The sequence below is a fragment of the Salmo salar genome, chromosome ssa20, assembly GCF_905237065.1.
Source record: "Salmo salar chromosome ssa20, Ssal_v3.1, whole genome shotgun sequence".
Lineage (NCBI taxonomy): Eukaryota > Metazoa > Chordata > Actinopteri > Salmoniformes > Salmonidae > Salmo > Salmo salar.
The window spans coordinates 51,295,508-51,310,535 of NC_059461.1; the positions used below are offsets into that span (position 1 = coordinate 51,295,508).

The following is a 15,028-nucleotide window of genomic DNA, read 5'->3' on the forward strand; positions in this document are numbered from 1 at the left end:
CCCATTGTGACCAATTCCTGCCATTGTTTCCCTTGGCCCACTGGCATAGGTACAGTAATGGCCCAGATGATAGACGATGTTTAACTAATGGGATCCCCCAAATCTCCTGCCCCTATGACCTCATGGCATGTTGAAATGGCTTTCTGTGGTGGTGGATGGGAACCAACCTAATCTAAGGGGTGAAACTGGCATATTATTCACGAGGGCGGACACAATCTCCCACAACGTCTGTGGCACCAGTGACCTATGAGATGTTCCAGTCCCTTTAGCTCAGATTTTAACTCCATAGTACTGGAATCTAACAGGAGAAAATGACCTGTTTGCAACTGGCGTTAGTTCGCCTGCCATATTATGGAGAACCATGCTTTAGTTTATGTACTGAATGTACTTCAAGTTGTCTGGTTTGGTATTCATTTTTTGATGCGACACTAAGCTTTGACAACTTTACACTACTGATTTGTAGATTAGTGTAATGGTCACTCAGTGCTATTCAAGACATGATCTCATAGCAAAATAGCACATTAGTTGCACTTACCCAACACCACAAGCAAGAGCACTATATTTCTCTCAGCAACCTGGTTTGCTTTAAACAATGTAAGGCCCATTCTAAGTATTGTACAGTTGTGTCTATATACCACTACTGTGCCCTACTCTCTTTTAATATCCAATAGGTGAACGTCACTCGAACAGAGCATGTTGTCTCACATGGAAAGAGAGAGTATGACTCTATAATGCTTGATTTTCCCCTCAAAACCCAATTTAAATGTCTGCTATAAAGCTTTAATCCAAGTTTCCAAGTCAGAGAAGTAAGGGTCAGGTTTTGCATTTTTTCATATTCTTTTCCAGAAGTGAGACAGTGCCTTGAACATTTTGAGTAATCTGTCATTCCACAAGAGCTGAGGGTCCTGGTTTTTTTGTATCCCCTGACCTCTTTAAGTACCCAGGCACTTGGAGTTTTTTTTTCATGCAAATGTTTGTGTAAGAAGTCCTTCTCTAAATTCCTCCATCGGTTTAATAGCTTTAGTACTTTCCCCCCCTCATCCTGGGAGTCAGAGAGAGCTTCTCTTCTCTTGAGTGGCAAGCAGGAGCATTGTGGATGAACAGTTGCTGTGTATGAATAAAGCCATTGTAAGCACAAGAGAAAGATTTCATTCCCCCTCCCTTTGCAATCCCCTATAGGCTAAGATTTGACCGGGCCATTGACCAATGAAGTGATCTTTTTTTTAAATGTATTTTTACCTTTATTTAACTAGGCAAGTCAGTTAAGAACAAATTCTTATTTACAATGACCTGTTTTGTCCTCCCTGTCATTTCAGTTTTCGCACCTGTCAATCACACTTGGTAATCTCACTACAGAAACGTAATTTTAAAACGAACAAAGAATTAGCACACCCCATTTAAGGGTCATAGGCCAAAGTCTGCTATGTAATGTGGGCAGTTATTTCCAATCGTTCAATCTCTTCATAATGTTGATCTGCTGTTTCGCCTTGAACCTGATTAAAACACGTCTGGAGAAAAACCCTGCAAACATAAAGGCCCTCCAGGACCAATTTTAAAGGCCATTGCCAAAGGCCACCATCGCTCACGCAGACGTATACACACTCGACCTAAAAATAAAGAAATGTTATAATATATCTGAGCAAACAATACTTTAAAAGCATTTAAATATAATACATAGGAAAGTTGTGCTGAACTATGGTAGATGAAGAATACATTTTTATTTTTAGACTGTTAGAGTATTTATCTGGACAATATGTCAGTGTATTATTTGTTTGTAACAGTGTATTATATGTGAAAATGTGATCGTATTTTAATGTTTAAGGACTCTTGGAAGATTAGTCCAAAAGAGGACAAAAATAAATCCTAATAAAATCAAACCTCCATGAAGATACACACACACACACACACACACACACACACAGAGTATAACACTTCAGTTCCATTCTTGATCCTTTACAGAGCCACTAGACTGATTGCTAGTATTTTGGTAGCTGTTGCTGCCATGCGTGGAGGGGCAATCTGTTGTACATGGAGCAGAGCTTCCTGTTTTGTAATTGGAATAATACTCCTATCTGTAGAAAACGTGTGTGTGTGTGTGTGTGTGAGAGAGTAGGACTAGACTGGTCTGGACAACTGGCAGAGGGATTGAGTGCACTGAGACAGAGACTCAGGCTGCACTAAACGTCCTGCACGGTGAAACGTTGCGTTCGGATTCGTACAATTTACTGGCTATTTAACAGCTTTTTACTACAGTACCAGACAAAAGTTTGGACACACCTATTCATTCAAGGGGTTTTCTTTATTTTTACTATTTTATACATTGTAAAATAATATTGTAGACATCAAAACTATGAAATAACACATATGGAATCATGTAGTAACCAAAAAAGTGTTAAACGAATCAAAATATATTTTAGATTTGAGATTCTTCAAAGTAGCCACCCTTTGCCCTGATGACAGCTTTGCACACAGTTTGCATTCTCTCAACCAGCTTCATGAGATGGTCACCTGGAATTCATTTCAATTAACAGGTGTGTCTTGTTAAAAGATAATTTGTGTAATTTCTTAACCTTCTTAACTTCTTGGGGCTATGTGGGACGCTAGCGTGCCACCCGTGGTGCACCCTATCAACAGCAGGTGCATTTCAAGAGCGGCAAATTTGAAACCAAATAAATGTCCAAATTCAAATTTTTCAAACATACAACTATCTTACACCCTTTGAAAGATAAACATCTCCTTAATCTAACCACGTTATCCGATTTCAAAAAGGTTTTACGGCGAAAGCATAAAGTTAGATTATGTTAGGAGAGTACATTGACAATAGCTGTGTGTAATGTTTTGTCAATTCAAAGCCAGGCGTCACCAAAACCATAAAACCAGCTAAAATGATGCACTAACCTTTTACAATCTCCATCAGATGACACTCCTAGGACATTATGTTAGACAATGCATGCATTTTTAGTTCTATCAAGTTCATATTTATATCCAAAAACAGCGTTTTACTATGGCATTGATGTTGAGGAAATCGTTTCCCTCCAATAACCGGCAGTCAAGTCAGCACCACAAATTAAATAATTAAAATTAGAAAACATTGGTAAAATATTATATTGTCATTTAAAGAATTATAGATTTACATCTCTTGAACGCAATCAACTTGCCAGATTTAAAAATAACCTTACTGGGAAATCACACTTTGCAATAATCTGAGCACTGCGCCCAGAAAAATATGCTTTGCTATACAGACAAACGGCCATGTTGGAGAGATCTAAAATCGAAAATACTATGTAAATAATCCATTACCTTTGATTCTCTTCATCAGATGTCACTTCCAGGAATCCCAGGTCCATAACGAATGTAGTTTTGTTCAAAAAAGCTCATCATTTATATCCAAAAAGCTCCGTGTTGTTAGCACATGATCTAAGCCAGCCGGACTTCTCGTCATGAACGAGGGGAAAAAATATATTTACGTTCGTTCAAACATGTCAAACGTTGTATAGCATAAATCATTAGTGCCTTTTTAACCAGAACATGAATAATATTCAAGGTGGACGAATGCATTCTCTTTTATAACGTATTGGAACGAGGGTACCCAACATGAACTCGCGCCAGAGTCTAATCGGCCATCACCGTTCCATGGCTCTTGTTCGGTCATATCTCACAGTAAAAGACTCAAAACACTTTGTAAAGGCTGGTGACATCTAGTGGAAGCAATAGGAAGTGCCAAAACATTAATCAACCCCTGTGTGTTTCAATGGCATAGGCTTAAAGGTAATTCAACACATCAGGTATCCACTTCCTGTCAGAAAATGTCTCAGGGTTTTGCCTGCCAAATGAGTTCTGTTATACTCACAGACACCATTCAAACAGTTTTAGAAACTTTAGGGTGTTTTCTATCCATATATAATAAGTATATGCATATTCTAGTTACTGGGTAGGATTAGTAACCAGATTAAATCGGGTACGTTTTTTTATCCAGCCGTGAAAATACTGCCCCCTAGCCCCAACAGGTTAATGCATTTGAGCCAATCAGTTGTGTTGTGGCAAGGAAGGGTTGGTATACAAAAGATAGCCCTATTTGGTAAAAGACCAAGTCCATATTATGGCAAGAACAGCACAGATAAGCAAAGAGAAACAACAGTCCATTATTACTTTTAAGACATGAAGGTCAGTCAATCCGGAAAATTTCAAGAACTAAGAAAGTGGCAAAAAACATCAATCGCTATGATGAAACTGGCTCTCATGAGGACCGCCACAGGAAAGGAAGATCCAGAGTTACCTCTGCTGCAGAGGATGAGTTCATTAGAGTTACCAGCCTCAGAAATTGCAGCCCAAATAAATGCTTCACAGAGTTCAAGTAACAGACACATCTCAACATCAACTGTTCAGAGGAGACTGCGTGAATCACGCCTTCGTGGTCGAATTGCTGCAAAAAAAACACTACTAAAGGAAACCAATAAGAAGAAGAGACTTGCTTGTGCCAAGAAACATGAGCAATTAACATTAGACCGGTGGAAATTTGTCCTTTGGTCTGATGAGTCCAAATGTGAGATTTTTGGTTCCAACCGCCGTGTCTTTGTGAGACGCAGAGTAGGTGAACGGATGATCTCTGCATGTGTGGTTTCCATCGTGAATCATGGAGGAGGAGGTGTGATGGTGTGGGGGTGCTTTGCTGGTAACACTGTCAGTGTTCTATTTAGAATTCAAGGCACACTTAACCAGCATGGCTACCATAGCATTCTGCTGTGATACGCCATCTTATCTGGTTTAGACAATGACCCAAAACACACCTCCAGGCTGTGTAATGGCTATTTGATCAAGAAGGAGAGTGGTTGAGTGCTGCATCAGATGACCTGGCCTCCACAATCACCCGACCTCAACCCAATTGAGATTTGTTTGGGATGAGTTGGACCGCGGAGTGAAGGAAAAGCAGCCAATAAGTGCTCAGCATATGTTGAAACTCATTTAAGACTGTTGGAAAAGCATTCCAGGTGAAGCTGGTTGAGAGAATTCCAAGAGTGCGCAAAGCTGTCATCAAGGCAAAAGGTGGCTACTTTGAAGAATCTAAAATCTAAAATATATTTGGAATTGTTGAACACTTTTTTTGTTTACTACTTGATTCCATATGTGTTATTTCATAGTTTTGATGTCTTCACTATTATTCTACAATGTAGAAAATAGTAAAATAAAGAAAAACCCTTGAATGAGTAGGTGTGTCCAAACTTTTGACTGGTACTGTATAGCTAATAAGTCCCAACCTTGGAGCATTTTTATGGCAGTATTTGAAAGGTTATAAGTGAATGCTAATTGGACTACAGTTTTTCCACTGGCTAACATCCATAATAAAACACTCAAAGGAGGCAAAACAATTTACCTCATTGACCCGTACTAGAAAACATTGTGAACACCTGTCCTGAGCAGACACCAATACCTCCTCCTCCTCCCCCAGCAAGACAGGAACCCACAGTCCAGACCCAGACGGCTCGTCCCAGCGGTAGCATGGTAATTTACTGTTTGTCCTAGCCTACGCCAAGGACCTCCCCTCTCTCTCTCTTTCTGGCAGTGTATTCCACCTTCCAGCCTCCAAGTCCTGGCCCAGAATGACGCACCACGTTGAGCTACAGGTGCGGATCAGACCAGTGGTGCAGTGCCTCCGCAGGTGGTTCAGACACTTCATATAAGGGATGACCACTGACCACAGTACCAGTGTACCTGTAGTTTCTTTCATATTTTTTTGTTTTTAGCAGACACTCTTATCCTGAGCGACTTACAGGAGCAATTAGGGTTAAGTGCCTTGCTCAAAGGCACGTCGACAGAACCTGGACGATTCAAATCAGCAACCTTTCAGTTACTGGCCCAACGCTCTAACCACTAGGCTACCAGTTCTCTCTGGGTTCTAGTTTGGTCCATTCCCATGAGCTATATTACGTCATTCTCCCAGATTTGTTGATGACCCATATAAGCTTCAAGTAAAACATAATTATTTCAGTACTTAACCTCACCAAGCCTTTGATGTGGTCTAGGGCCTTGGTGAAGTTGACTGGCGCGTGCCTCGCTCGCTGTCCTCCCAGGTCTTCCAGGTTTTATACTGGTGTAGTAATACTGGTGAAACTGGAAATATGGTCTGTAATGGGGCACCTGTGTTTGAGCCCAGTCCAACGCAGCTGTTTGTCTTCCAAACTCGACAAGGAATTTCTGCTTAGCTTTGTTTCGGGGTTAATTATAAGTGAATATAAAGAACACGTCATGTTTGTAAATCTAACGACCATACAGTTTTCGCTAATAACTTTTTGACATTACATTGAATTTCTTTGTCAATTGGTTTTATATTTTCCATTCTTTACCATTCCTTTCCTAGCTAAATAATGAGGTGTTTCCATCAACCTCCTTTTTTCGAATGGGGTTGGGATGTTTCCGGGGTTTATATTCATGAATGACCATAAAAGGATTATTTAACATTTGTCTCCTATAGTTTTCTCAGGTAGTGAAAGTGATGTGATTTTTACCCTAGATGGCCTACAGGTCCAAGTGCTTACAGCGGTAAGAGTGATGTGAGCCAGTGCAACGTGGATGGCACGTGCACGTTTCTTTCCCCTGTTGCTCAGGCATGAGCTGGCTCGGTAAGGCAACAGGTTTAATGCACATTGTGTATGTCACAGAAGAGCCTGTGGGGCTTGTGAAATGACATCTCTGAAAATGCGTAGCGAAAGGAAAATAATTTCCCTCCTCTTCCCCCCTGCCTTATGAGCAGAAAGAGAGAGAGAGATGACTCACCACCACAGTTTACAATGCCAGCGAGGACCTGAAACTCAAACCTTGCCTCACCCCCCCCACTCCGCCCTCCTTGTGGTCTCTTCCTCAGATGACAGGACGGTCCATGTTATGAAACTAGAGGGGGGAGTGGGGAGTATAAGGAAAAGGGGGGAAACAAAACAGATTACGGTTACAGCATAACGGCAGGGCACAGAGACATGGTCAGGGACTGCAGTGAAGAGTTAACAGTACAGGGTGATGGATTGGATCCCTTATAAACATTGTGTTTGGAGGCTCGACGAGAGCATTCTCACTATACTGCTTCCAATTAAGTCGACAGGCACTAAGAAAGCGTAAAAAAATAAAATTTAAAAAGCACTCACACACTTGTGTGGGTGCTTCCCTCCTCAAAGTTCCTAATTTCTTTGGTTGGTGTGTTTAGGAAAAAAGGAAAGGAAGCGTTGGGTCTGTTCTTTTTTTTTTCTCTCTTTCTTCCTTTCCCTCCTCGTCCTGCGCCAGTTGCGAGAGAGAGTGTGATTGAACAAAGCGTAAGAGTACGCGGCAGCTCTTCTCCTGGATCTCTGTGGTGTCTCTTCTCCGTGGGATGCATCGGCAGTAATCGGACGGCACCATGCTCCAGCTCAGACCCAGGTTCAGGCTCCTACCACTGCTCTACCTCTGCTTCGTCTTCTTCCCCCTTCCAGCCAGAAACCAGACCTCCGGCCACCGAGGAGGAACGGCAGCAGGAAGGAGAGGAGCTGAGCGCATCAAGGTGCTCTTCACCCCGACCGTCTGCAAGGTGCGCTGCACCCAGGGACGCTGCACCAACTTTTGTGAGCAGGGCAATGTAACTGCCCTCTACATCAGTGAACAGGGGGACCGGGCTGCCGTGGGACCGGGCTTCAGAGTCTGTAAGTTTCTTACCTTATCTCATTTCTTACCTCTGTTTACCATCTCTCTCTGTAAGCATGCAGTATACTTTAGTCTCTCCTAGCCATAAGTAGCCAGAGGAGTCACTGAGACCTCCCACTCTAGGGTCCAGACAGAGTGACATTAGGGGTAAGCCACTGGGACTGATGAGCTGGAGGTGTGGTTGTAGCATCACTGTGATTTTTAGGCCAGTGGTGGAGACAGGTTTGGGAGAATGGTATCGGTTAGACCTTAAATGTGGACAGGTTGGAGGGATGAGAGAGTAGCCCCTTGGCTCTGCTGGCCTCGTTTACAGGTATTCACACCGTCTTGAGAGGCGACCATCCAGACATGTGTATACAGTGTATATTTACCAAGGCTCAGAGCCCATCCTTACATGAGATCCACCTCAAATAGTGATGTGTGTGTGTGGGTGGGTGGGGGGGATAGGCAAAAACAGAAAGATTGTCTCCCTTCCAGCACCTTGAAGAATGTATGACCAAACATCAGGGTTAATGTACTCTTTGGTGGATCCATTCTACATGCCAGGGAGTCTCTGTCTCCTCTCAGACTCTGTGTGTTTGTGTGTGTGAATATGTGGTCTTTTGACAGTGAATCATTTGTTTTTTGGATGTTCTTTGCATGTATTCTGTCTGTTGCCATATTAATAGTATTTCCATCTGTATGGGCGAGACAGACAGAGAGCTATCCGCTATCTGGTCTCAGACCATCCATGAAACATTATGACTTGTTATCTTTAAAGATAATGATCCATATTTCCATAGAAATTACACTGAACAAATATATAAACGCAACATGCAGCAATTGAAAGATTTTACTGCGTTACAGTTCATATATGGAAATCAGTCAATTTTAAATAAATTCATTAGGCCCTAATCTATAGATTTTACATGACTGGGAATACAGATATGCAACTGTTGGACACAGATAACTTAAAAAAAGGTAGGGGCGTGGACCAGAAAACCAGTCAGTATTTGGTGTGACCACCATTTGCCTAATGCAGCGCGACACATCTCTTTTGCATAGAGTTGATCAGGCAGTTGATTGTGGCCTGTGGAATGTTGTCCCACTCCTCTTCAATAGCTGTGCGAAGTTGCTGGATATTGGTGGAAACTGGAACACGTTGTCTGTCGTACATGTCAATCCAGAGCATCCCAAACGTGCTCAATGGGTGACGTCTGGTGAGTATGCAGGCCATGGAAGAACTGGGACATTCTCAGCTTCCAGGAATTGTGTACAGGTCCTTGCAACATGGGACTGTGCATTGTCATGATGAATGGTACAATAATGGGCCTCAGGATCTTGTCACGGTATCTCTGTGCATTCAAATTGCCATCGATAAAATGCAATTATGTTCGTTGTCTGTAGCTTATGCCTGCCCATACCATGCCTGCCCATAGCTATCCAAGTGGCTGGTCTCAGACGATCCTGCAGGTGAAGAAGCCGGATGTGGAGGTCCTGGGCTGGCGTGGCTACACTTGGTCTGAGGTTGTGAGGCCGGTTGGACGTACTGCCAAATTCTCTAAAATGATGTTCGAAGCTGCTCATGGTAGAGAAATTAACATTAAATTCTCTGACAACAGTTCTGGTGGACATTCCTGCAGTCAGCATGCCAATTGCATGCTCCATCAAAATTTTATGTGGTATTGTTGTGTGACACAACTGCTCATTTTAGAGTGGCCTTTTATTCTCCCCAGCACAAGGTGCACCTGTATAATGTTCATGCTGTTTTAATCAGCTTCTTGATATGCCACATGTGTCAGGTGGATGGATTATCTTGGCAAAGGAGAAATGCTCACTAACAAGGATGTAAACGAATGTGTTCACCAAATTTGAGAGAAATCACCTTTTTGTGCGTATGGAACATTTCTGAGATATTTTATTTAATGGGACCACCACTTTACATGTTGTGTTTATATTTTAGTTCAGTATACATTCCATATCTGACTTTCCCTTCAAGTCATTTTGACGGAAGTTATTCAAGTGTGCCTCTAGCGACCCACATTGAGACTCTGGGCATGCCAGAGAAGACATTAGAAGAAGAGTTTTGTAGGCCAGCTGGATTCAGCCAAATTTCTGTTGTTTGCTGTTGCTGAGTGTCAAGAAGACGCACAAGCCCAGTCTCCTACTGTATATCACTGCTCTCACACTTAACCCCAAGCCCAGTCTCCTACTGTATATCACTGTTCTCACACTTAACCCCAAGCCCAGTCTCCTACTGTATATCACTGCTCTCACACTTAACCCCAAGCCCAGTCTCCTACTGTATATCACTGCTCTCACACTTAACCCCAAGCCCAGTCTCCTACTGTATATCACTGCTCTCACACTTAACCCCAAGCCCAGTCTCCTACTGTATATCACTGCTCTCACATTTAACCCCAAGCCCAGTCTCCTACTGTATATCACTGCTCTCACACTTAACCCCAAGCCCAGTCTTCTACTGTATATCACTGCCTTCAACATGCAGGTGCACAGAGGAGATATATCATGAGGTCTTAAACCACATGCAGGGTTATATTCACGCTCCGTGGCAGAAAGAAAATACAGGGGAGGAAATAAAGTGGTATTTTTACCGCCCCTCCCCTTCTCTCTCACTATCTCTCTTTATCTCTCTCTCTCACCATCTCTCTCTCTCTCATCATCTCTCTCTCTCACCATCTCTCTCTTGTTCTTTCACCACCATCTCTCTCTCTCTCTCCCTTAGGCTCTTTATGCATTCACCCTTCCTCTTGATCTTGTTGCCCAGTTTGTTGTAATCCTGCGTTAATCACTTCTGTAATGCAATAATTCGGAGTGCAACTTCTTTACACACTCACTGCCTCCTAGACTGAGACGTTAAGACAGACCGACACAAGACTCCAAATCCATCCTGGGATTAAGTTGAGATTAGCTGCATTTGTTCAGTAATAAAACTACATTTCAGTGACCAGACCACAGCTGCCTTGTGTCTGGCTAATCCGAGAGATTGTGTGTATTTGTCTGTTTTGATACGCTGGGCCAGAATGATTGTACTTCCTCATAGTTTCTGAACAAGCCTTAGTTTTATGTTCTGAGCCAGAGTGCCTTAACCCTACACGGGGGCCTTCTAGATGTTTGATAGTTGAGATGAGAGGAGTTAGTTGCATAATGTTTGAAAATTATGGACGGACACGACTAGGGCCGTTGCATATTTAATTTTTATTGATTTATTTAACTTTTTATTTAACTAGGTAAGTCAGTTAATTAAGAACAAATTCTTATTTACAATGACGGCCTACAAAAAGGCAAAAGGCCTCCTGCGGGGACAGGGGCTGGGATTTTTTATTTTATTATTTGTATTTTATTTAACTTTTTATTTAACTAGGCAAATCGGTTAAGAACAAATTCTTATTTACAATGACGGCCAATCCCGGCCAAACCCGGACGACGCTGAGCCAATTGTGCGCCGCCCTATGGGACTCCCAATCATGGCCAGATGTGATGAAGCCTGGATTCGAACCAGGTACTGCAGTGACGCCTCTTGCACTGAGATGCAGTGTCTTAGACCACTGTGCCACTCGGGATAAAAAAATAAATAATTTAAAATACATTTAAAAAAGGACATAGGACAAAACACACATCACGACGAGAGACACCGCAACACAAAGAGAGACCTAAAACGACAACATAGCATGGCATATGAAGCTAATCACAGCCACGTGTTTCCTGTACTAGCATCATGTCCATCAGTGCTGGCTTGTTACCATCATCACACCATTTATATAACAACCTCTCTGGTTTAGCGGGGGTGGGAATGAATGCACAAGATGACCATGTGATGCAATGCTTAAGATGACTGCCTTGAAGATGGCTCTTGAATTACCTAGATTATATAATATCGAAGTAAACTTGGAGTCACAGGATGACATATATTGTGTGGTCCTCCCACTTCGTCGGGAAAGCATGCAATTTATTAGGCAACAGATGAAATAAATGATGATGAACTTCACAGGGTGGTGAAAGTGCAAGGTGATGAGCTTGATGCTCCTTTCCAATAAATATCGAGGGTCTTATTCTGGTGACATGATAATGACGCTTGGCTGTCGTTTGACAAATACAAATGATCTCGTTCTTTTGTCTGTAATAATCTCATCATGTAGGCTATACGTGCGCTCTAGCCAACAGCGTGCAGATAGCGCGCAGCATTCTTTGTGAGAAAACCATCAGTAGAGTTGAAAATGCACAGAAACTCATGTAACTTGTATATTTTTTTTCGGTACGTGGGAATTTAACCGCAAAATTTATTTTTGCGTGCACTACGTCATCACATACAGCCTTTAATCTGCAAAAAGTACATTTGATGGAACCCATCTCTGGTGGGAAAATGTGCATATTGTTTTCATGCGGATTTTAGAATATTATCATTAAAATATGTCGCCTATTGGATGGAAACCTAGCTAATGTAAATAGTCCGGGTAGGCATTTGATTAACTGTTCAGCAGTCTTATGACATGGGGGTAGAAACTGTTCAGGAGCCTTTTGTTCCCAGACTTGGCGCGCCAGTACCGCTTGCCGTGTGGTAGCAGAGAGAACTGTCTATGACTTGTTTGGCTGGAGTCTTTGACAATTTCTAGGGCCTTCCTCTGACACCACCTGGTATAGAGGTCCTGGATGGCAGGAAGTTTGGCCCCAGTGGTGTACTGGGCCGTACGCACTACCCCCTGTAGCGCCTTGCGGTCGAATGCCGAGCAGTTACCATACCAAGCGGTGATGCAGCCAGTCAAGATGCTCTCAATGGTGCAGCTGTAGAACTTTTTCAGGATCTGAGGGCCGATGCCAAATCTTTTCAGCCTCCTGAGGTGGAAGAGTCGTTGTCGTGCCCTCTTCACTACTGTGTTGGTGTGTTTGGACCATGATAGGTCCTTTGTGATGTGGACACCGAAGAACTTGAAGCTCTCGACCCACTCTACTACAGCCCCGTCGATGTGAATGGGGGCGTGTTCGGCCCCTCCATTTCCTGTAGTCCACGATAAGCTCCTTTTAACTTGCTGATGTTGAGGGAGAGGTTGTTGTCCTAGCACCACAATAGCCAGGCCTCAGCCTATAGCGAGGTCAATCTCATCGTCGTCAGTGATCAATCAGGCCTACTATTGTTGTGTCGTCGGCAAACTTAACGATGGTCTCGGAGTCGTGCGTCCTGTAGCCATGTTTCTCAATGTAGACCTATGTCTACAGTCAACTTTGAACATTGCATTCATTCATAATAACCCAGACTTGGTAAGCTTTAAATAGCTGCCAACCCAGTTGTTTGTTTTCCCATGACCTGACTAATGAGTAATACCCCATATCTTGTATAAACGGGCTCAGGGAAAGTCACCTCCCCTTTTGTCCGCTTACCACACGTCTGGTTTATAGGCTTGTTCCTAGACTGAATGATGTCAGCGCGAAGTCACACTTATGTACGAACAAGACCCCCCCCCCCCCCCCCCCCACCCAATGCACACATACCATGTTAGTGGCCAGTAACATGTCAGGTGGGGTAGCATGAAACAGACAAACCAGGAACAATGACTCATTCTCCCCTAGCACCATGCAAATTAGACAGACAGTAGACAGTGCTCAACTGTGCACTAGTGTCAATTACACTATTGTTTTGTCTTGCCATACTTACAGTATAGTCTCTCTGGTCCTATTGGCTATGACGCAGTCGATGCCTTCTATCACAGACATGTGAAAAATGTCTGGTCAGGCAGAAGTGGCCAACAGAGCCCAAAATATCTCTGTGAATATCTCTGTGAATATCTCAGTGCATATTTAACCGTTCAATGAGAGACCAAACTGTCCAGCTATTCAAAGTGAGGTGCTTTGGCAAAGTTGATCTGGGGTGGTTTGGATAACTGCCATTATGATTAGATTTATTGTTGTAGTTGGACCTCATGATCTCATGCTGATTGCTAGCTGCACTGAGGCAAACTAGATGAAACACGACAGTGAGTCTATTTGCAAGTAAGCATTTCATTGTACCGTGTACACTTCGCTGCGTATGATGAATAAACTTTGATTTGATTCCAAATGCCAGCTGCTTTGTTTGAGTCAAGTTGCATTGCTGGTATTAATTCTGCGTTTCACCTGATAATTACTCTTCAGCTTTCTGCTGTAATGTATCTTCCTCACCCACATTGAGGAGTATTCAGGGTTGTCTTGCTAAAGGTACAGGCAGGGTGTGCATGAGGACATCATGGGTTAAGCATCTCTGTTCAAGCTATGGCCAGCTGAACCTTCCTTCTCCTGCATGCAAATAGGGAGCCCAAATGGCATGTTTCTTTGAGTTGCCTCAAAACATCTCCCTGTACGTACACACACACACACACACTTTATTATTCTTTCCAGGGAGGGCTAATGCGGTCAGCCTTGAAGTACATACAACATCCTCCAAGGCCTAGCTGTAAAGCCTGGGGAGACAGGAAGTGATTTCACGGGGTTCCTCTGGTGTCCCACCATCATTTAGACAGGTAATGTGCTTCTAAACACCAATGAAACAGCCTCTGGTGAAAACTAAAGCTCTACATGGTGTGATAACCTGTTGTTCCACACTGGCCTGAGAGATGTACTGCATTACATGGATATGAGTGCAGTGAAAGACATGGGGATCTTCTTTGAGAAGAGAGGGCTGACGTCGTGGGTCTCATGGAGGGCCTGAGGAGAGCTGGGTAGCTGCTCACATCACTGTTTTTCATGGGAGGCACCTGCACCTTTGTATCCACATCGTATCCACATCCACATTGCTCTGGCCAAACGCCACGCCCACTAACATTTCTTCTCCACAATGAATCAGGTTTGCTTCCTCCCCAACGACTTCTCGAATGCGAACACATTCAAACCGTTCTGATTGGTCCCAGAAACTGATGGGTTGGACCAGAGCTGGTCTACATGAATCAGGAATCACGTCATTTTGACATCAGCACAAACGACTTCTAGGATGGTAGGTTCAGACTCATGTGTGGAGCGATTGATAGAGCAGCGGAATTAAATTAAATGCACCCTCCCCTCTCTCTTTCTGTCTTTCTTTCACTCTTGTCTTTCTGCCTCTCTCGTTACCCATTCTGTCCCTCGCTCTGCCTGTCTTGTTTTGTTTGTTCTTCCTCTCTTGTTGTGTCTCTCTCTCTCTGTCTTTCTTGATCTCTCTATATCTAATTTCTCCTCTCCCTGTGTAAACTCTGGTGGATCCGTTACATCTGGAGGGACGCACACGTCCAACTCGGAGCAAACAATTAGGTCACCTTTTCAGTTTGCATACTGCACATGACCTCATCACCACGGCTACGCCACAGCGGGGAATACACACACTGATACACTGCATATGCTCAAAACATGATTTCTCCACCGG

At 43.2% G+C, this 15,028-nt stretch overlaps 1 protein-coding gene across 3 annotated transcripts in view; it reads left to right on the forward strand.

Annotated features, from left to right (window-relative positions):
- The window catches only part of LOC106580734 (latent-transforming growth factor beta-binding protein 4), a 68,830-nt gene that overhangs the window by 19,368 nt on the left and 34,434 nt on the right, over positions 1-15,028 (forward strand). For 2 of the 3 annotated variants that reach the window (XM_014162079.2, XM_014162080.2), the window contains exon 5: positions 7,455-7,661. The exons of the other annotated variant lie outside the window; for it this stretch is intronic. In XM_014162079.2, coding sequence (XP_014017554.2) covers positions 7,455-7,661 — 207 coding nt within the window. The remainder of the gene's footprint in view (positions 1-7,454; positions 7,662-15,028) is intronic. 3 annotated transcript variants of the gene reach the window in all.